General features: G+C 40.7%; 1 protein-coding gene across 2 annotated transcripts in view; it reads left to right on the forward strand.

Moving 5' to 3' along the window:
- LOC124596048 (juvenile hormone acid O-methyltransferase-like) overlaps positions 1 to 21630 on the forward strand; it is an 80347-nt gene extending 58717 nt beyond the window's left edge. For both annotated transcript variants that reach the window (XM_047135021.1, XM_047135022.1), the window contains exons 4-6: positions 7165 to 7297; positions 18179 to 18326; positions 21142 to 21630. In XM_047135021.1, the coding sequence (XP_046990977.1) occupies positions 7165 to 7297; positions 18179 to 18326; positions 21142 to 21335 (475 nt within the window). In that variant the 3' untranslated portion in view covers positions 21336 to 21630. The remainder of the gene's footprint in view (positions 1 to 7164; positions 7298 to 18178; positions 18327 to 21141) is intronic.
- Positions 21631 to 22709: the final 1079 nt, after the last annotated feature.

Here is a 22709-nt window from a genome sequence, read left to right on the forward strand (position 1 = left end):
CCGTCCATCTTATTGGCTACAGCTTATTCTACATTATTTTACATTTTAACATATTTAAATAATCAAATCTTGACCCATTGTTAAATTCTTTTACATAAAACCAACAAAATTTCCTTCTTAACTTTGAATGTCGCGGCCAGTAGCCTTGCGCCAAGGTGCTTTCTGATAAATAAATAAAGAACAAAATTAACTATTATGCACTAAACTTAACAATAAATATTCTGTTACCTAATGATTCAATAATGTGTCATGCTATCGTCGTTCAGTGTGTTTTGTGTGGAGGAAATGATGATCTAATACTTAACTGAACATAATGATAATTTAAATTTACTGTATCTTTTAAACAAATGAAGTTCCAAGAGTTGATATTTACAACATTTGTCATTTTAATTATGTACTTCTGTATGAAATGTCGATCGTTAAGATCGACTAAAGTGTTCAGAGTTTAGCATTCAGGTCTCTGTCACAAAAGTTGTGAATTTCGCTTTAACAGTAAATCCTAAACTCTTATAGATATGATCAATATTCAGGTTTTATTGGGATCACCATGAAAGTTTATGAAGGATGGTAGATTAAAATAACTGTTGATTAATTCCCTGAATTACTACAGAATTTAATAGTTTCCATAAATGTTTCCCTTTACGGCCTATCTTAGGCCCGCCATATTTAACACTGCTACGTCTCCTTTGCCACAAAAGCCTTCTATTGGGTTTCCCTATGACATACGTTGTCTTTTGCCTCACTCGCACGCTACAGCACTTAGGCATCAATAGACGCCTGTGAGTTTCCCCATCTCGTGATGAAACTGCGCCCTTTGTGGCACGCGGTCCCAGACGACGGAGTTCGTTTCACAATTCCTGTAGGCTGACTCTTTCGGCCATAACTTAAATGAGAGGGCAATGCTCGGTAACTCACATGCATGATACTACCTTCATGATGGTGACTCGATGGACTTGACTAATGTTCTGGCTGCTAATCCATATGATTAAACTGAAAAAAAAAAAACTAGAATGCATAGGACGTGAGCTGAAGAGAACTGGGGAAAGTCAGGAAACTCTGCAAGGACATGACAGGATAAAAACTCTGTTGACAAAGCATATGGTGGACAAGGAAACTTACCGAATCAGAAATAAAAAACCTCATAGAATATTATGCTCTAGCCGTCACGAGAAACAGTGAAAATGTCAGTGAGTTAACAAAAGCAGTTTGGGCAACTCTGTTTCACAACATATCTATTGATAAGCAACTAGAACATCGCCTCTAGCCAGAAGGAAACATTACATGCTACACGTATTGAAACGTCCCATTTGGAAAATTAGAAATGGCTGTGCTGGTAAACCTATTACGTTATTTGATTTTCAAACAGCTGAGCAAAACTGAACGTACTCAGACATTTCGCTCTTTACTTAGTCTGATCAACAGTAAACTGACACACAATATATTTTTTGCGCAACGCAATCTGACTTTCAATAATACCTACAAAAGGATGGCCCTGGCTAACAATGGCCTATATCTTCATGAATCACCTAACAATAACCTATATCTTTCATGAATCACTTACCTCACAAAAATCTTCGTTACTCGAACTACTGTAATACAGCGAGCGCCAATACTACCAGCTAAATAATAGATTCTAACTACTGAAAGCACTAACTATTGATAGGCATAGTTAGCAAATGAAAGATTTTGATAGAGAACAAACAATATAATTACCTTAATAATGTTCAGAAGTCATCATACATATATCAGTTCATAATATCCAGTATTACAGATTTACACTTTCTGATGGACACACGTCCAAGATCGTCCGCTCTCAAAATTCTGCCATCTCTCTCCCCACATCCTCCACTGTTGGCGGCTCACATCCAACTGCGCAACACTACGCGCTGTTCACATCCAACTGCCCAACACTACAATAGCAAATATTCCAACAATGCAAACCAGCCACAGACTGCACGCAGCACAGTCAGTGATTTTCATACAGAGCGCTACGTGGCGTTACCAACATGAAAACCTAAACAGCCTACTTACAGTATAATAGGTGTGAAGCAAATGGACATAAACACATATATGCACACTCGACCAAAGAAGATGAAAAGGACACTTAGAATCAACAAAATTATGGAGTTGGAATGTTTTGACATGCTATCACTGAGAAGAAAATGGCATCAAATCTTTAGTTTCAATTTACTCTAATTAAAGTTTTTGCATTTGTGGGTATCAGCATCTCATCCAATATTAAAGCTAGAAAAACAAAATTTTACGTAAATAATAATGTAATGCTTGCCTATACGATGAACTGCATTATTCAGCAACGTATTAAATATTTTAAGCTGGAGACTGGGATATGCACTTAAATTATTAGGTAAAAAATTGACTTCTAAAAACATTTTCAAAAATACAGGAAACAACAAATTGGTAAATATTCCGTGTTTACTGTTTCAACAGGGTAATGATTAAAAAAAATTGTTTTGACCTATTTTGCATAGTGTGTAAAAATTACACGTAATTCTTCATGTAAGACAAAAACAAGTGTTCACTGCTTGATATATTTCACAGTTTTTAAATTTCTTCATATAGACTTTTTTATGGTTAAAGTTTCATTATCTATTAAAGTCTTGTGTTATTAAATTTCGAAATACCATTAAACAGTACAGGTCTCGACGTCCAGGTTCCCTTAACAAATTCGTTAGATGGCATGTCAGCCGCAACATGTTCTGGGTAAATGTATTTTACATTCACATTTTCCTGTTTTAATAATAATAATAATAATAATAATAAGGTTGACTTTATCTCCCCCACCTGCTGAGGAGTCTTGGAATACATATGGCTTAAATAAATGACGTCGACTTTCATATGATGGCCGAAACAAAAATATCTTTGTATCTTGTCTTTGCTCTCCACTATGACATCATCAAATACGAACATATTTTATGGCTTTACTTTCTCTGTTGGTGGAATATCACTGCTTCCACCAAATGTCTGGTAGGCTACTCTGTGCAAAATTTCTTGTAAAAATTGATATTTTTGCTGAAAAGTAGTCTTTGAAAATATATACGTTCGCAACGTACGCCTCATGTTGTGTCAACAGTAAAAATGAAATGGAAATGTCGTGTGGCTAGGGCCTCCCGTCGGGTAGACCGTTCGCCTGGTGCAGGTCTTTCGATTTGACGCCACTTCGGCAACCTGCGCGTCGATGGGGATGAAATGATGATGATTAGGACAACACAACACCCAGTCCCTGAGCGGAGAAAATCTCCGACCCAGCCGGGAATAGAACCCGGGCCCTTAGGATTGACAGTCTGTCACGTCAACAGTGAAAGAACGAGATTCTTCTTTACACAGCCAGAAGGCCCAGAAGTTAAGCAGCGCATTTCTTTGGGAAGTAGTGAAGCATTTTTATTCTCCTCACAGCCTCCAGTGTTATTGGAGGACAAGGTTGGTTACGATAAGACATTTGTGGTGAGTGTATTTCGTCCACTTGGTCATAACCAGCAACTAGGTTCAAATGGCACTGAGCACTATGGGAGTTAACATCTGAGATCATTAGTCCCCTAGAACTTAGAACTACTTAAACCTACCTAACCTGAGGACATCACACACATCCATGTCCGAGGCAGGATTCGAACCTGCGACCATAGCGGTCACGCGGTTCCAGACTGAAGTGCCTAGAACTGCTCGGCCACACTGGCCGACCAGCATCTACGTGGTTACATTAGTATGCAAGAGGCCTTATAGAAAAAACACACGTATAGCTGTTTATAAACAAACATATACATATAGATACTAAGATGATATCTGTTCTTTCGGACATGTCCGACAGAACAGATACCATCGGTGACCATGTAGCTCGTTAGAGTGAAATTACAATCAAATGAACACCCTTAGCTGCTTACAGGAGTTGATATACGTCAACGGGGACAGATGTCCGAAAGAACAGATACCATCTTAGTATATTTACAGTTAAAGCTCACCGGCCACTTGACCATCTTCTTCTTCTGTGCGAATGCACAAACAATGCCCGAACTCTTACGGGAATCGGCAACGCGCCGCGAGTAATGAGTATAATGGGCGGGGCCACTGCGAATGTAGCGCGGGACAATATGTTGAGAATGTGGGTTTCGCGGGAGGCATGCCAGAGATAAATCCCTACAGTCGCGCTATCCTGTGTGTCCTCGGTGGCTCAGATGGATAGAGCGTCTGCCATGTAAGCAGGAGATAAATGTAATATAATGCGCATACATAGGGGCAGAAATCCATTCCAGTACGATTATGCCATAGGTGGTAAATCATTGGAAGCGGTAACGACCGTAAAATACTTAGGAGTTACTATCCGGAGCGATCTGAAGTGGAATGATCACATAAAACAAATAGTGGGAAAAGCAGGCGCCAGGTTGAGATTCATAGGAAGAATTCTAAGAAAATGTGACTCATCGACGAAAGAAGTAGCTTACAAAACGCTTGTTCGTCCGATTCTTGAGTATTGCTCATCAGTATGGGACCCTTACCAGGTTGGATTAATAGAAGAGATAGACATGAACCAGCGAAAAGCAGCGCGATTCGTCATGGGGACATTTAGTCAGCGCGAGAGCGTTACGGAGATGCTGAACAAGCTCCAGTGGCGGACACTTCAAGAAAGGCGTTACGCAATACGGAGAGGTTTATTATCGAAATTACGAGAGAGCACATTCCGGGAAGAGATGGGCAACATATTACTACCGCCCACATATATCTCGCGTAATGATCACAACGAAAAGATCCGAGAAATTAGAGCAAATACGGAGACTTACAAGCAGTCGTTCTTTCCACGCACAATTCGTGAATGGAACAGGGAAGGGGGGATCAGATAGTGGTACAATAAGTACCCTCCGCCACACACCGTAAGGTGGCTCGCGGAGTATAGATGTAGATGTAGATGTAGAGATCCCGGATTCGAGTCCCGGTCAGGGCACACATTTTCATGTGTCCCCGTTGACGTATGTCAACGCCTGTAAGCTGCTAAGGGTGTTCATTTGATTGTAATTTATATACATATAGCTGGGTACAAAACAAACATGGATGCTGTTGGCCCAGTGCTCTCTGTGGGGGCACTCAAAGCCGGGAGCATGACACAACTGTGGAAAGGACGCCGGGTGGCCCTCACTGGTCGCTGGACAAACACTGTGACTTGATGCTCATAAGAAGATGTGCTATCTGTCTCTCTGCTTCCCAGGCTCTGCAGACGTTACCAGACATTTAGGGATACCGGCACAGAATATCGGAAACAGACGTGCCTATAAGGCAGCTGAAGTATCGCAATATCGTAATCGCAGAATTCGATGGATGTAAGTGGTGGTAAAAGCCACATGTCGGAAATCTGTGTACTATAACACCTGATAACGGTATCAGAATTCCACATACAGATGTGCATATCACTGCTATGTGCTATATCAGTACTCTTTGTGCTGGTTCTCTCACTGTCACCCTACTTGCTTCTCCTGGAATTAAAACAAGCAGCAACTCTAATGACGAAACAGACTTCACCTCGGCCATATTTGCACCGATATTCTTATGCACTGTCGCGGTATACGAGCACCGCCTTGATGTCATTGTATTTTATTTAATGCCTAAGTGTTCTTTCTTTACTAGAAATTTAATTGGTGATTTTGTATCTGTTTCTACACCGCTGCCGTCAGTTTTACAATATTAAACAGTAAATTAATCGTATAAAATTAACGCCAAAAATTTATATCAACCTGTAAGTGTTTCTTAAATCAGTTCCGGATAATGTTCCGAGTTACAAGAAAATACCTAATACCCAAGGGGAAGTTCTAAGTGTAGGTCTACGTTTCTCTTATAAATGCTGATGAGGTTGAAAGAAATTCAGTCTGAAAATTATAATTAATATCGTCATACAATTGACATTCACTGGTGGATATTTTTGTACATCTGCATCCATATTGTGCAAATCACTGAGTTGCGTGGCAGAGAGTAAGTCCCATTGTAACAGTTTGGTAGCTTGCTCTTCTATTTATGTATGGAGAGCGGGATTAAAGCTTACTTCAGAACCTCTGTGTGCATACACTAATCTTTGTGATCCCTATGGGAGCGATACGTGGAATGTTGTAGCATGATTCTTGAAACTTTTAATAGGTTTTACGTCATAATGTCCGTCTGTCTTCAAGCGTCTGGCAGATTTTTTTTTTAGCATCTCTGTGATGTTCACCGGAGGGTCAGACAACTATTCTTTCTGAGTATTTATCCATTCAGTATCCCCTTCTAGTCCTATTTGGTATTAGTCCCATGCAGATGAACAATGTTCTAGGATGGCTCACAAGAGTATTTTAAGCAACTGCTTTTGTAAACTTGATTGCATTTCCCTAGCATTCTGCAATGAACAGCAGTCTGCACTATACATTCCACTAGCAGGCACTCTTTCGTTTCCCCAGTTCTAAAATATCAACATATCCTCTAGGTCTGCTGAGCGCTACATGGAATGTCAGTGCTGTCTGTGGAAAGAAAACCATCAAACTTCGTAGTGGGCGTTAGTCGTCGAACTTAGTTATAAATAGTACTGTATTGACAGCTTAGCCGACTTTCATATGAGTTTTTCTTTTTTACGAGGTAATGGCATTTTAGTTCGTTTCCTTGATTTATGAAAAACCACTGAAGACTGCAGAATGGAACTGTTCTATCAAACCGAAAGAAAATGGACGAGGTTTACAGGTTCTGTTAACAAAATTGGGTTATTCTGAATTTGTGATCCATTATTGTTTTGTAAGGTTGCATTTCGATGTTCTCAGAAAAATATTTATTTCCGCTCAGCTTATTTGCCTAATATAATATTCTCCTCGATGAAGTTGCTAGGAGTTTCAAGTTTTAAGATTTGAGGTACTCTCATATTATGTTGCCTCAACACTTGGGTTCATTGAGGGCGTACCTTCGGGTGCTCACCGGAGTCATTTCCATTTTCTGCCCCCCTAGAACATTTCGAAACAGGTGAAAAAGGTTAAATCAGTCGTCAAAATATCGTGCAGATAAATAGAAACAACTATGCTGAACACCCTCGTACAGAGTTACAGTCGCGCCGAGAAAACCAGAGAAATCACTCAGCTAAATATTTACTGTGAATTTTGTTAATTGTTTTACAAAAACACCTTACACTTTGACGTGCAATTTTTGCAGGCGGGCCCTCCATAATATATACAAACTTCTGGCACCGGGTGGTGAAGCGGTGTTTACTCTGAAGGCTTATTGTACGATGTTCGACGTCTACCGATACATGGCAAAGAACTCCCGGTGGAGTAAGTATATGAAGGTAAGGTTGACGTCGCATTCTTTGTCAGTAAAATTTAAGCTACTGATATCAAACCACTTCCCTTCGTTAGGACGCAAATCCTCTGATTTTCGTGTGGTTAATTGTATTGGCTGACCAGCAAAGCACAGCACAACACAGCACAGCACAGAACAGCCTAGGGCAGCGGTTCCTAACCCTTTTAGAGTCGCGATCCCTTATACAACGGTCTGAGTTGGGTGAACAACTGGCTTTTAAATATAACATACAGCAGACATGCATAAAATTTAATTCCAAGCAAAACGTTTTATAACATTAAATTAACTTAATCCTTAATGATTCAAACCTAAAGTTACTCTACTTACGGCTTAAAAGTTGCACAACATGCGGACCTAGTTGCAATGCTTAAATACAAGTTTTCATTGAAATTACTCACCGCTTCCTTGGAATTCAGTGAGAATGTTGCGCCTGCTTTGCATGGCAAAGAGCCTTGAAGTCAGGAACCACAGATGTTAAATAAAGCCTCAAATCACTTTCAGCACGAAGTCTGTTTCTGTATTTATTTTTTAAATAGGGGTACGAAGAAAGCGACTTTTCGCACAAATATGTGGATGAAAAGGTTAATAAATCCGTTATGCCTTTATTCGCTAACACTCATAACTCATTTAAACTTAACGGAAAACCAATTAATGACAAGACTTATAAATTTTCTGTAACTGAAAATCTGTGGAAATTTAAATAAAACGCTCGTTTTCATTTACGCTAAAATTGATGACTCTTCAGTGACGATGTTTGGTTTGTGGGGCAATCGCAGAGGGTGGGCTTATTGGTAGTTGGGAGCTCCAATGTTAGGCGCGTAATGGGGCCCCTTAGGGATATGGCGGCTAAGGAGGGGAAGAAATCCAGTGTGCACTCCGTGTGCATTCCGGGTGGAGTCGTTCCTGATATGGAAAGGGTCCTTCCGGATGCCATGAAGAGCACAGGGTGCAGCCAGCTGCAGGTGGTGGCACATGTCGGCACTAACGACGTATGTCGCTTTGGATCTGAGGAAAGTCTCTCTGGATTCCAGCGGCAATCTGATTGGGTGAAGGCTGCTGGTCTTGCTTACCAGGTGAAGGCAGAGCTCACCATCTGCAGCATCGTTGACATAAACGACTGCGGACCTTCGGTGCAGAGCCGGGTGGAGGGTGTGAATCAGAGGCTCAGACGGTTTTGCGACCGTGTTGGCTGCAAATTCCTTGACTTGCGCCATAGGGTGGTGGGGTTTCGGGTTCTGCTGAATAGGTCAGGAGTTCACTACACTCAGCTGGCGGCTACACGGGTAGCGGAGGCTGTGTGGCGTGGACTGGGGTTTTTTTTAGGTTAGAAGGCCTCGGGAAAGTACGGGGTGGGCTGCAATCTCAAAGGGTGCATGGCAAATACAGGACGTGCTGGAACAGGGAACAGTCGGAATTGTAGTTGTAAATTGTTGTAGTTGTGCTGGGAAAGTCCCTGAGCTTCAAGCTCTAATAGAAAGCATAGAAGCTGAAATCGGTTATAGGTACAGAAAGCTGGCTAAAGCCTGAAATAAGTTCAGCAGAAATTTTTACGAAGTCTCAAACGGTGTTCAGGAAAGATAGATTAGGCAGAAGTGGTGGTGGAGTGTTTGTGTCTGTCAGTAGTGGTTTATCTTGTAGTGAAGTCGAAGTAGATACTCCGTGCGAATTGGTATGTGTGGAGGCTATACTTAACAGCCGAACTAAGTTAGTAATTGGCTCCTTATACCGACCCCCAGACTCCGATGATGTAGTTGCTGAACAGTTCAGAGAAAATTTGAGTTTCGTAACAAATAAATACCCCTCTCACACGGTTGTAGTTGGTGGGGACTTCAACCTTCCCTCGATATGTTGGGAAAAATACTTGTTCAAAACCGGTGGTAGGCAGAAAACAATGTTCCGAGATTGTCCTAAATGCTTTCTCCGAAATTTATTTCGAGCAGTTAGTCCACGAACCCACGCGAATTGTAAATGGTTGCGAGAACTCACTTGACCTCTTAGCCACAAACAATGCAGAGCTAATAGAGAGCATCATGACTGATACAGGGATTAATGATCACAAGGTCGTTGTAGCTAGGCTCAATACCGTTTCTTCCAAATCCACCAGTCACAAACGCAAAATAATTTTATTTAGAAAAGCGGATAGTGTGTCACTAGAAGCCTTCCTAAGTAACAATCTCCATTTCTTCCGATCTGACTATGCAAATGTAGACGAGATGTGCCTCAAATTCAAAGACATAGTAGCAACAGCAATTGGGAGATTCATACCTCATAAACTGGTAAGAGATGGAACGGATCCCCCACGGTACACAAAAAAGGTCCGAACGCTATTGCAAAGGCAACGGAAAAAGCATGCAAATTTCAGAAGAACGCGAAATCCCGAAGATTGGCTAAATTTTACAGACGCGCAAAATTTGGCACGGGCTTCAATGCGAGATGCCTTTAATAGGTTCCACAACGAAACGTTGTCTCGAAATTTGGTAGAAAATCCGAAGAAATTCTGGTCGTATGTAAAGTACACAAGCGCCAAGACGCAGTCAGTACCTTCGCTGCGCAGTGCCGATGGTACTGTTACCGACGACTGTGCCGCTAAAGCGACAGTTGACGCTAAATAACGAAAAGTGTGAGGTGATCCACATGAGTTCCAAAAGAAATGCGTTTGAATTCGATTACTCGATAAATAGTGCAATTAGCAAGGCTGTCAATTGAACTAAGTACCTGGGTGTTAAAATTACGAACAACTTCAGTTGGAAAGACCACATAGATAATATTGTGGGGAAGGCGAGCCAAAGGTTGCGTTTCATTGGCAGGACACTTAGAAGATGCAACAAGTCCACTAAAGAGACAGCTTACACTACACTCGTTCGTCCTCTGTTAGAATATTGCTGCGCGGTGTGGGATCCTTACCAGGTGGGATTGACGGAGGACATCGAAAGGGTGCAAAAAAGGGCAGCTCGTTTTGTATTATCACGTAATAGGGGAGAGAGTGTGGCAGATATGATACGCGGGTTGGGATGGAAGTCATTAAAGCAAAGACGTTTTTCGTCGCGGCGAGATCTATTTACGAAATTTCAGTCACCAACTTTCTCTTCCGAATGCGAAAATATTTTGTTGAACCCAACCTACATGGGTAGGAATGATCATCAAAATAAAATAAGAGAAATCAGAGCTCGAACAGAAAGATTTAGGTGATTGTTTTTTCCGCGCGCTGTTCGGGAGTGGAATGGTAGACACATAGTGTGATTGTGGTTCGATGAACCCTCTGCCAAGCACTAAAATGTGAATTGCAGAGTAATCATGTAGATGTAGATGTAGGTTATAAAGTCCTAATCTTTACAATATCCAATCTAGCCACTGTCGCGAATGATGATGATAATACAAACAGTCCCCGGGCAGAGAAAATCCCAAACCCTGCTGCGCATCGAACCCGGGACCCAGTGATTCAGAGGCAGCACTAGACCATGGGCTGCGAACAGTTGACTCTTCGAGGGAATTGCTAATCCAGTTGTTATTTTTGGACATAGCAGTTCTCTGAAAGTTTCTCAAAGTCCCTTGAAATGTTCTTTAACTATATTCTTGACATTTTCGTCAAAAGAAAGATAGTTTTCCAGCAGGAAGTCGAGGAGGGTATCAAAGCACTCGGTATGATTCCTGTTGAAGAACGTCTACCAAAAATTGAGTTTTTTAAAGACTGATTCGATAGGGTCTTGCACACTATAAACAATTACCTTTGGCCCCCGGAGAAATAAGTTTAAACTGTTAATTTTTGAGAAAATGTTTGCCAAATAAGCTAAATCTGAAACCAGATTTCATCTTCCATGCACTTTGCTTTGTGAGAAAAACGTGAACTTCCTTCTTTAAGCTCATACAGTCTAGAAAGAGTTTTACCTCGAGTTAGCCACCCGACCTCAGTGTGAGTCAATAAACACTTATAAATGCTTCCTATTTCCTCAAAAAGCACTGCAAGAATGACGGAATCTGTAGCACAAGCCTTAATAAAATTATTTTCACTGCGTCGTCCAGCACAGGTTTGAGTCCATCGAGAACGTGTTTAGAAACAAGAGTCTGTCTATGAACGCAATAATGTGTCCAAGAAGCGTTCGGCGCTACCGATTTCACTTTGGCGACAAACCCAGCATACCACACTGTCATAGATGTCGCACCATCTGAACCAATACATACACAGCTAGTCGAGTCTATTGAATTTTCGCGAAAGTATTCGATGTTCATTTACATATATATCATCTCATCGTTCTCTCTTTTAAGGGTCTGCAACATAGTAGCTCCTCTGCTACACTTCCCATCAATATAACGGCCGACACGTAACAAATTGGCGACCTCCGTCGATTCATCAAGTTGAATCCCAAAAGGATTGGCACGAACTGTTTCCAGAATTTCGTTTTCGACATAACTTAACATGCTTTTAATGTGGCGGTTGACCGTATTATCCGATAGTGGTACCATATTGACTTCGTTTGTGAAAGGTTCTCCAAGCATGCACTACACTACATCATTGATACATGCCCGCACTAAACTTAAGATATTGAATGAGATTTTGTAATTTTAACAGTTCTGTAGCTAACGCAATAAGACGCTTCAAGAGCATTTCCATCGTCACCGTTTGCAGCGGATACACAAGTAGTTAAATCATTTTCCACTCGGTAGCTAACCAGATGGCAGTTATGAGTCGAGGGGCATGAAAGGGAAGCAGCGGTTGGGAAGGGAGTGAGACAGGGTTGTAGCCTGTCCCCGATGTTATTCAATCTGTAGATTGAGCAAGCAGTAAAGGAAACAAAAGAAAAATTCGGAGTAGGTATTAAAATCCATGGAGAAGAAAGAACTTTGAGGTTCGCCGATGACATTGTAATTCTGTCAGAGACAGCAAAGGACTTGGAAGAGCAGTTGAACGGAATGGACAGTGTCTTGAAAGGAGGATATAAGATGAACATCAACAAAAGCAAAACGAGGATCATGGAATGTAGTCGAGTTAAGTCGGGTGATGCTGAGGGAATTAGATTACAAAACGAGACACTTGATGTAGTGAAGGAGTTTTGCTATTGGGGAGCAAAATAACTGATGATGGTCGAAGTAGAGAGGATATAATATGTAGACTGGCAATGGCAAGGAAAGTGTTTCTGAAGACGAGAAATTTGTTAACATCGACTATAGATTTAAGTGTCAGGAAGTCGTTTCTGAAAGTATTTGTATGGAGTGTAGCCATGTATGGAAGTGAAACATGGACGATAAATACTTTGGACAAGAAGAGAATAGAACCCTTCGAAATGTGGTGCTACGGAAGAATTCTGAACATTAGATGGGTGGATCACATAACTAATGAGGAGGTATTGAATAGAATTGGGGAGAAGAGAAGTTTGTGGCAAAACTTGACAAGAAGAAGGGATCGGTTGGTAGGACATGTTCTGAGGCATCAAAGGATCACAAATTTAGCGTTGGAGGGCAGCGTGGAGGGTAAAAATAGTAAAGGGGGACCAAGAGATGAATACACTAAGCAGATTCAGAAGGATGTAGGTTGCAGTAAGTACTGGGAGATGAAGAAGCTCGCACAGGATAGAGTAGCATGGAGAGCTGCATCCAACCAGTCTCAGGACTGAAGACAACAACAACAACAACAACAACAACAACAGCTTTTCTTGTAAGAGAAAATGAAAAATTATAAAAAAAATGTTGTTTACGTGGGTGGAGTGATCAGTTTCTAAATGGCTTTTAAGTGGGAAAGGTTCAGACTACTGTTAACAAGCATATCTCTACAAACGGCATTCTGTGGTCACAGACAGTCCTTGTCACTTCTATACGAAAATCCAAACCTAATGCAATTATCACTGCTCTTTTTCGTTACATACAGTTCAGTTTTTTCGGACTGACACGCGTCTCTAGTAGCTGAATCACAAGCTGTCACAGCACTAACTTGCGATTTTGTTAAACCATGTTTCCCTTTAGAACTTCAAGTTTATCCATTTGAATGTGAATGGGAACGATTATGATACACAACTGACGACTTGCTGCACTTGACACAAGGAAGGAATTAGTGGGCTATTGTTGAAAATCAAGGGCCTGACCGCCATGTGAGCGTTCCTCAGCGGGATTGTGGTACTGTTGTTAGTATTGTTAGAACATCAAGAAGCTGGCAGACTAAATTTCCATTGTAGTGAAATCAAATACGTTCCTAACGTTGTTACATAACTGTAAGTCAAGCATTCCCGGTAAATGTTAATTTATTGTGGAAATAATGTGAAAAATTCCCGATGTTACATATGTGTGACAAGGAGGAATACAGAGTTAATTTAATTTTAAAATAATAATAATAATAATAATAATAATAATAATAACAGTGCTGCAGACGCTAAGGAAACAGTACTGGGTCTAACTTCGAAACCTGACCTTATGAAAAAGTGTTTTGACGAACACCTTTAAATATTTTACGAACCCCCAGGGGGTTCGTGGACCACAGGCTTGGAAACGATAGCCTAGGGTTATAGATATTTACTGTCATTCTTTGGTGACAAACAGAAGTAGTAATAACTGTAGGAAATCGTTTCTTCGTCTAAATAAAAAAATTTACTTCTCCTTCGTACAACCTGTGCGATGGTGACCGCTGCATGTGTGCCTTTGGTTCGAGAGTTTTTAACAATAATGATAGTGTTCTAGAGTAGTACGGTAGAGAACTAAGATGGTAACGTAGGATAGAAATTCTATTTGCTTCGCTGTAATTTCTTCTGTTGGGTATCACGAGTGGCAACGAATTGTAATGAGAAAAACCAACAGGCCGCAGCATCGAGGGTGTAAGTCCTTTATTCCAGACATCTGGGAGCTGGCTCGGTCCCAGGTAAGTTCAGCGTTGCACATTCACGACACGGTAGATCTCACATAGATGACGGTGTAGATCTCATTGTACGAGTAGAATTCGTCACCGGGTCTGACGGAAGTAATTACGTGTCAAAATATGATCTCTAAGGAAGTCCCTGCCGGAATACGAAACAAACAAAAAAGTGTCAATGTAGGAATTATGCTTCGTTTGATCGCCGACGAACTACTAGAGAAGCAACTCGGGCCTGTTCATAGTGGATGAAACCTATCGGTAGAACACTGATGACCTTTTAATCACTATCGCTCGCGACAAACAGGTTAACATTACTGACATCGACAGAAGCCAGCGTGTTGGACGCAGAGGACCTAGTGCCACGAAACACAGGGGTATAATTACATTTGCTTCCTACCGGGAATGAAGGGAAATATTCAGCCAGAAGAGAAAAATCGCGAAGACTGAAACCAATGTCAGGAAAGATCTCACACACGAAAGAGAAGTTGTTGAAGGTCACCATATCAGAAATTAGTATAAACAGTGTGTGATATGACTGCAGGATCACACTAAAGAAAGTAGAAAGTGAAGGATCAAAAACACACATATCTCAACTGAAAGACATGAAGTGGAATCTCACAATACACACTAACACTTCCGTCTTTTGTTCATTATATTTTTTGTTTCAAGAACTACTTTAGTTCGTTGTTACTACTTATTTTCTTCGTTTTTTATGTACTCGTATCTTCATGTGTCAGTCTGGTTGCTATAGATATTCTATGCTCGAAATAATTACCTCAATCTACCTTTTTAAAACCAAATTTTTGATTTTTGTCACTGTTATTGTCTAATTAAATTGTTTCAGTGCTCAACAGGTGTAAGTGGCTTCGTTTATCACAACTTGATTTATACTTCCATCTTCTGGCAGCATCGTAGAATTATAGTAATCACTTGTTTCTGAATCTTACAATTAATTGTAGTTAAACGTTTTACTCTGCAATATCCCAATTGCATCTTACGACACACTTAGAGGGGACTCGATTATCCCGTATTGTTGAAACTACTCCGTATCCACTCCTCCTTCGAAATTTGTCTGTCTGTGTGTCTGTCGGTCGGTCCCCGCAGCCTACAGACGATCGTGACAACCCTAACTCTGGTCGATCAAAAATGACTGTAAGCACTAGAGGACTTAACATCTGAGGTCATCAGTTCCGTAGACTAAGAACTACTTAAACCTAACAAACCTAAGGATATCACAAACCTCCATGCCCGAGGCAGGATACGAACCTGCGACCGTAGCAGCCACGTGGTTCCGGACTGAAGCGCCTAGAATCGCTCCGTCACAGCGGCCAGCTAACTCTGGTCGCCCCCTGAAGAGTGTGTACCTCAGCAACTATCGAACTCTGTGTGCCTTCCGGCAGGCGGGTAACTGCGGCGCAGGACAGTCTCCACGCCGGTGTGCGAACGAACCGTCTGTGACATAATATCTAGTCAAAAGTATCCGAACAGCCCTATGTAATGCGGAACTCATCGGTAGAGGTCACGCGAGGCGGACCCGCCACTGTGAAAGGAGGGAATGGGGGGTTACTGTGTTGTCAATAGAGAAGGAGCAGCACCACAGAGCGTCGGGCAGGAGAGCTCAGTGACGTCGGACGTGGAATAGTCATGAGGTGTCACCTGAGTAATAAATCTGGGACATTTCAGCAATTCTGAAGCTGCTAAAGTCTACTGTTGGTGATGTGATTGCGAAGTGGAAACATGAACGAACAACCACAGCTAAACCAGGCAGACGTTAAATACCGAAAGACAGGAGTTTTGAGCATTGCGGAGGGTGACTGTAAAAAATCTGATGAAAACGACAGTAATCACTTGTCGGCTCTAAAATACTACCATCAGTCCAGCTAACACAGTGACTTACGAATGAAAAAGAGAACTGGACACAATGGTCGAGCAGCTCCACACAAGCCACACACCTCTGAAGTCATTGCCTGAACAATGCTTGAGGTGGCGTAAAGAGCAACGTCACTATGTACTGGATGGCTGGAAACGAGTGATTCAAAGTAATGTAAAACTCTGTATGCACACCAATCCGATGGAAGGGTGTGGGTTGTCGACGTGTGTGGTGCCAACAGTGAAGTACGAATGAGGTGACGGTTACAGGATTGGGTGTTCCATAATGGTTAGGGCGTGGTTGCCTTATTGCGCTTAAGAAAATTCCAAATGCGGAAGGATATGAACAGAAATTCCTTTCGTGCCTAAATGTAATCCAGATTTAGAAAAGTTATTTCACCTTAAATGAAACTAATATTAGTCAACTGTTTTGTCGTACCAAATCTGAACTACTGTGATGTAGTTCAAAATGGCACAAATAACTAAAACTACTGATGACGCAAGCTGGGATGAATGCTTGCGTAAGACAGGTGTGCAAAATTTGCTTCTTTGGTCATATCCGTCCTTTCTACATTCAGTTACGTTAGATTCACGTAATAGGTGGCGTAATTTTCACATAACACACTTACTTCATGGGTTCCTTAGTCACTGGTCTTCTCAGTATCTCACCTCACATACCAGATACCTATCATTATTCCACAACTGCAGTACCAGACGAGATACGTCCAGCGCGTTGGATATATCTTTACTCACCACTAAATCTTTTTTTATCTTTTTCTTCCATTGACCCATACATGACATTTCTTGAATTCCATGTTTCATTACTATATATTACTATTATTATTATTATAATTATTATAATTTGTACTAACTTAGGAAGTTTGGTTACACTGTAGAGAGCAACTGAAGTTCCAAATCTTGCCAGATGAAATAAATGTACAAATAAAAATCTGTATAACTGATGAGTATCATATTGTAGAAGAAATTTAAATGAAACGATTTTGTTATAAAAATTCACTATGTAATTTCATGACAAAAAATTAAATGCTGTTATTTTTAAATGAGAATTTCCATGCAATTAGGCAATATACACAATTTTTTCATATACTAGAGTTGTCCAGAAAGTAAGTTCCGATCGGTCGCTAAATGGAAACCACAGTGAAAATCAAACATTTTATTTGCAAGAGTTAGCTGCACTTTCCAGATACTTCCCTACATATTCACTGCTCTGACATAATTTGTTGGAGCGTTATACCGAATTTCCAACACCATTGTCATAGAAGGCAGCCACCTGTGCTTCCCGATAATTCTCTGTGCTGGTCTATAGCGCGTAGCCTGCGCCCAAGTGGTTTCTTCGTATCCAGCGTTTCATGATACTCACGACGAGACAATTAGGGCTGTGTTGTGGGTGATCGAACACTTCCCATCGAAAAGGCTGCAGGAGCGTCTTCACTGCCCTTGCAGAGTGCGGCTGAGAATTGTCATGAAGGAAGTGCGTGGCAGTTGTGTTAGGCGGGCTGCATTCATTAAGGCGAAGCCTCTCAGCGGGCCCTCCTCCTTGGCAGGAGACAGCCATGTTCTAGGCACCTTTACTCGCTCATAGCGCGCTCAGAAATGAAAAGACCATCTTGATGCAGTCGACGGTCATACTAGAGACACTGCCAAACACATCTGTGCAAAGCTTCAACGGGTTTTCATTGTGGTGTCCATTTCACGACCGATCGGAACTTACTTCCTGGACAAGACTCGTATAACTAAATTACATAAAATTTAAAGTACATGGTGCCTGAACAGTTCACGTTTACTTTCTTCATTTGTTTATTGTGAATGATCACAGGATATATAATCACTTTCTATATGAGTCATTCAGCAGGTTTTGAGATAAATGCTAGTGTCAGCTAGCTTATTCTGTTACAATGCCTGAAATTTTATAGAGCAATGTACATGAAAAGTTTTATCGGCATAGGCTTATCAATGTGTGGTGACCATTCCCTTAAATCTATTTATTTGAAATAATTAGTATAGTGTCATGAGCTGCTGGAAGTTTCTGGGGCCTGACAGATCTGCGCCAGCCCACTTTGTTTCTTGTGTTTTTTCTGCTCTACTGCATGAATTTGTTCTAAAATAATTATCAGTAAAATGTATTATGATTTGTAATTTTAGGATTTCGACAAATACATTACTCCATATCAGAATTCGAAGGATCCTGCCTGTGATCTTCGTAACATGTTGATTGAAGAGGGATTTGAACCAGTGATAGTCAAGGCGGAGCCTCGAACTTACGTATTTCATTCTGATTCTGAAACCAGAGGTGAGTAGCATCTAATGAACGTGTCCTTCCTTGTGAACGTTTTTTAATGTGGGTGCTTTTCTCAAAAGCACTGTTATAATATGGTAGGCAGTGAATTCATGTCGCTTCGTTTATGGTTCGTAAATCTGACAACTGAATGAATCAACAACTCATTAGAAATTGCTCCACCTTGATGCAACTGGGAAGATGGGATCTAGAAATTGCAATGATGTAAAGGTTACACAGCTGTAGAGTTAACATTTGTAACGGATGTGTTGTAAATTTGCAGTCTGAAGCATTTCGTAAACTGCCAGGATGGAATTGGTAGTTCTGGTTTGGCTTGGAGCAACAGCTACAAATGACATCCACAAAGGCTTCAGTATGAAACGTCAGCGTTATGAATAAAATGCTCTAGTAGAGAACCTAAAAACGGTAGACTTCACATGGTAATATTTCATTCTTGTATTGCTCTCATACCTATCTTGTTCATAGTCTGTGATATAGATCTGCATTACGATATCCACAAGTCTTCTGACAAGAAAAGACTTCTCATAAGAATTTCCCTTCTGTTGTTGGTTCAGGGACCTCGTGCTGGTTGCACAATATCCTCACATTGTGACACTTGAGGAGATATCAAATAAATCAATACACATTAGTATTTGCAGAAAGTGAAAACGACCGCTACTGATTGTGGTTTGAGTAAATATTATTTCAAGTTTTAATAGAAATCCTTGTTAGTGCAAATGGGGTTGTACGTTGTAGAAAGTGGTTTCAGAATCTGATTTAATCTTCTTGAAGCAAAACGTGATGCATCTTTTATTTATATTCATCTGCTTGCCACTTTACTTACAAAAGCAATTATAAATGGTTTGTATCATCTCTGTTTCGTAACCTAGTAGTTACTTACAGTTAATACAGGAACGCTACTATATGCAAGAATCATAAGCACAGCTCAGAAAATTGACAGAGTTTCAAGACAGTAGATTGGGATGACGTTCATCAGATAGTTACAGCAGCTGAGAAACTTGTTTACATCTTCAATGTAATCCTACAGGGCTTTGTCATCATAACTCTAAGACATCTAAGAACTAGAATTGGAAAGTAGTGAGGAACAACGGTGATAAACATCTGACATCAAAATATCTTCTGCCAGGAATGCGAAGTCGTGCTGAATGTGAGGTATTGATTGTAACAGCCGAAACTAAATTAATAATGTGTACATCCTATAGATGTAAAAGCAGTTCACTGCTAACCAAATAAAAATGCCTGAAATATTAAAACGAGGTTTGAGAACCACTATAGAGAAAACCAAATTTGTTGCTAACATAAAAACACTAAAATTTATTCAGAAAGAAATTTCTCTAAGCTACAGAAGTTACGAAAAGGAATTAACGCAAATAGGGTTCAAAAATTAGGAGTCAATGGTAAAATATGTGAAAATATAGAACACATGACTGAAACAATAACAGCCACTTTTTCGTATTTATTCATTTTGAAATGCCAATCAAAGTTTCTTGGGAAGTGAGAAACATGAGATTTCTATACAAGAGACCAGAGGTAAATTGCCCAATGATGATGGGAAATAGCTGCTAGGCGTTGTTCTGCCAGACTTCAGAACCAGCACACAAAACGAAAAGTACCGGAATTCAAGGAACCACGAAGACAATAGAGCGTAAATTCAACTCTGCAGTTTTTCAGAAAGACCCTTTAAATTCGACAAAACTGAATAATGTTCCAAGACAGAGTTAAAAATTGTGGCCATATAAATTAATATTCGTGGAAAACTGTTGATGCAATGAGAAATGAAGAAACATTACTGTATTAATGGCTTGTGGGAAGAATATTAGATCTTCTGTCGCCTGTAAAACAGATGTGAAAATTTGATTGGCGTAAGTTGCACTAACCGTCTGAAAAACTAGAAATACAGCAGATGACTGGGAAAGGAATAGTAAAAGTACAACTATCAGCAACCACATTTTATCTCGGTTTGGTAAATTTTCAGTCTTTTTAGATTGATGGTAGTACCTCACGAATGGATTGTTGTGCAATTCATGGTTAAATGTTAGGTCCAGCTCCAGCCCTTGTATTTAGTTTCATTTATTTCAGCAGGAAGAAGTTGCTCTCATGTGAGTATAGTTTAACAAAATGCCTCCTTAAAATCTAATTGTCTCTAAATTTCTTCTATACAAAACACCTTTGAATTTTTGTTAGTGATATTTCTGGCATGAGTTCTGTACAGATTTTTACTTCCAGTACCAGCTGCTCAGATTTCATATCGCATTCGGGAGGACGACGGTTCAGTCCTGCGTCCGGCCATCCTGATGTAGGTTTTCCGTGATTTCCCTAAATCGCTCCAGGCAAATTCCGGGATGGTTCCTTTGAAAGGGCATGGCCGACTTCCTTCCCCATCCTTCGCTAATCTGATGAGACCGATGACCTCGCTGTCTGGTCTCGTCCCCCAACTCAGATCAATCTTTCAACTTCTTCTATATTCCATTATCTTCCCTTGTACTCTCAGGAAACCTCTCAATCTTTACTTTGTCGTATTCTGTAGAGGCTTCCCATTGTAACAAGTGCTTCACTTTCTCTTCCACATTTCTCATTTTATATGAGGGCTGCGGTAACAGTTGAGTACTTTGTTCATTATTTCCTTTCTGTAGTTCAGACAGCCATTTATGGGCCTCTCCTGACATTCTCTGACATCAGAGTTCAGTTACGTAATTGCTGTGAGACTTCAAATCAGTTCTGCAAGGAATCTGATTTTAAATATAATCGTAAGTCCTGGAAAAACAGGCTGGATATCAGATCATTAAGAGCTGTAATTCTCTTGTTTCAGGTGCAGTGAAATCTGTGAACGCGTTCGTCAGTCGCATTCCAGACGACGAAAAGGAATCGTACATTGATGATTTTTTAGAGGACTGCTACAAAGTGAAGATGCTGACAAAAGAAAAGGACGAAAAGTCAGGACAGATAACGGTCTTCTACCATTACATTTCTATGGTAGCTGTGGCGAGAAAACCACAGCATTAAATATTTTTATAAATTTGATACGTAGGTTAATTGTGTAATTTCTTTCACAGTGATCTGTAGTTTTAATACAATAAAGAAGACACAACTTTTCTAGAGGAGGGGTTTACCGTACTTACACTAATTTCAGTATGTTATTACCATACGTACACTAATTACAGTACTTTATTAAAAAAGTAGCATTTTGCCCGTGGCTTCGCCGACGTACAATTCTGCCTCTGCAAAAGTATAAAATGTTGTGAACAATGGTTCGACCTCTTTAGATGTTAAAATGAAAAATAAAACACTTTTAAATTTATAACAGTGTCATTATTTCATCTCATTTCCTCAAATTCACTCACATTCCTTCGTTTTATTAACTTTCGTTTGTCGTAGGAGCAACATTTATTGGAACTTAAACAGTGTGTCAAAAAAATTTACTCATTGTTTTCGCGAAACATTAGTTGAAAGTTCAGTACATAGCGCCTTACTCCTACTACAAAGCAACGTCTTCGATGATTCTCCAGTCCTTCATCTCCCAGCTGTAGCAGCTTTGCGTTTTCATTTGCTAGGGAGGGCACTGACCCACAGTGTGATATTTTTTATCCTGAACCTTGAAAGTTTTTGCAAGCCAACGTTGGTCTAAAACAAATTGCGCTCCAAGTGAAGTTATTTGAAAGCTTGAATTACGTTGATCAGCCAGAACATTATGACCATCGACGTACTATCGATATGCACCCTCCCAGGCTATAGCAGCGTTACTTGGCAAGGAAGGACTGCTAGTCAGACACACACAGTGCATGTAGCCTCTGTGAATGTGCTCTGTCCTTGAGCGGAATGGGCAAGGTGTATGATGTATGTGAGTTTGACCATGGGAAGATTGTGATGGTCCGGAGGCTCGGCACTAGCATTTAGGAAATCACACCTCTTGTTGGGTGTTTGTGGAGTGCTGTGGTGTCTGCAACACGCAGCGAAACCGAGGTGAAACCACTTCCAGACGTCATGGGGTTGGGTTGTCACCCTCATTACAGATCGCGGACGTAGGAGGCTGGGCAGGCTGGTAAAACTCGACAGGCTTCGATCTGCGGCGGAACTAACATCAGAATTTTATGCTGGATAGCGTACAAGTGTGTCTGAACACACATTACACCGGACACTCTTAACGATGGGTCTTCTCAGCCAACGACCCATCCCATCCATGTTCCAATGTTAACACCACGACATTGCAAACTACGACTGAAACAAGCGCGTGATTACCGGCATTGGACGTTGGCGCAGTAGCAGAGACTAGCATTGTCTCATAAATCCCGATACCTTCTTCATCATGCCAATGGGAGGGCACAAATCCGTCATTTTCCAGGTGAACAGCTCCTTGACACCTGTACTCCTGGATGGGGA

This window comes from Schistocerca americana, chromosome 2 (assembly GCF_021461395.2).
Source record: "Schistocerca americana isolate TAMUIC-IGC-003095 chromosome 2, iqSchAmer2.1, whole genome shotgun sequence".
Classification (NCBI taxonomy): domain Eukaryota; kingdom Metazoa; phylum Arthropoda; class Insecta; order Orthoptera; family Acrididae; genus Schistocerca; species Schistocerca americana.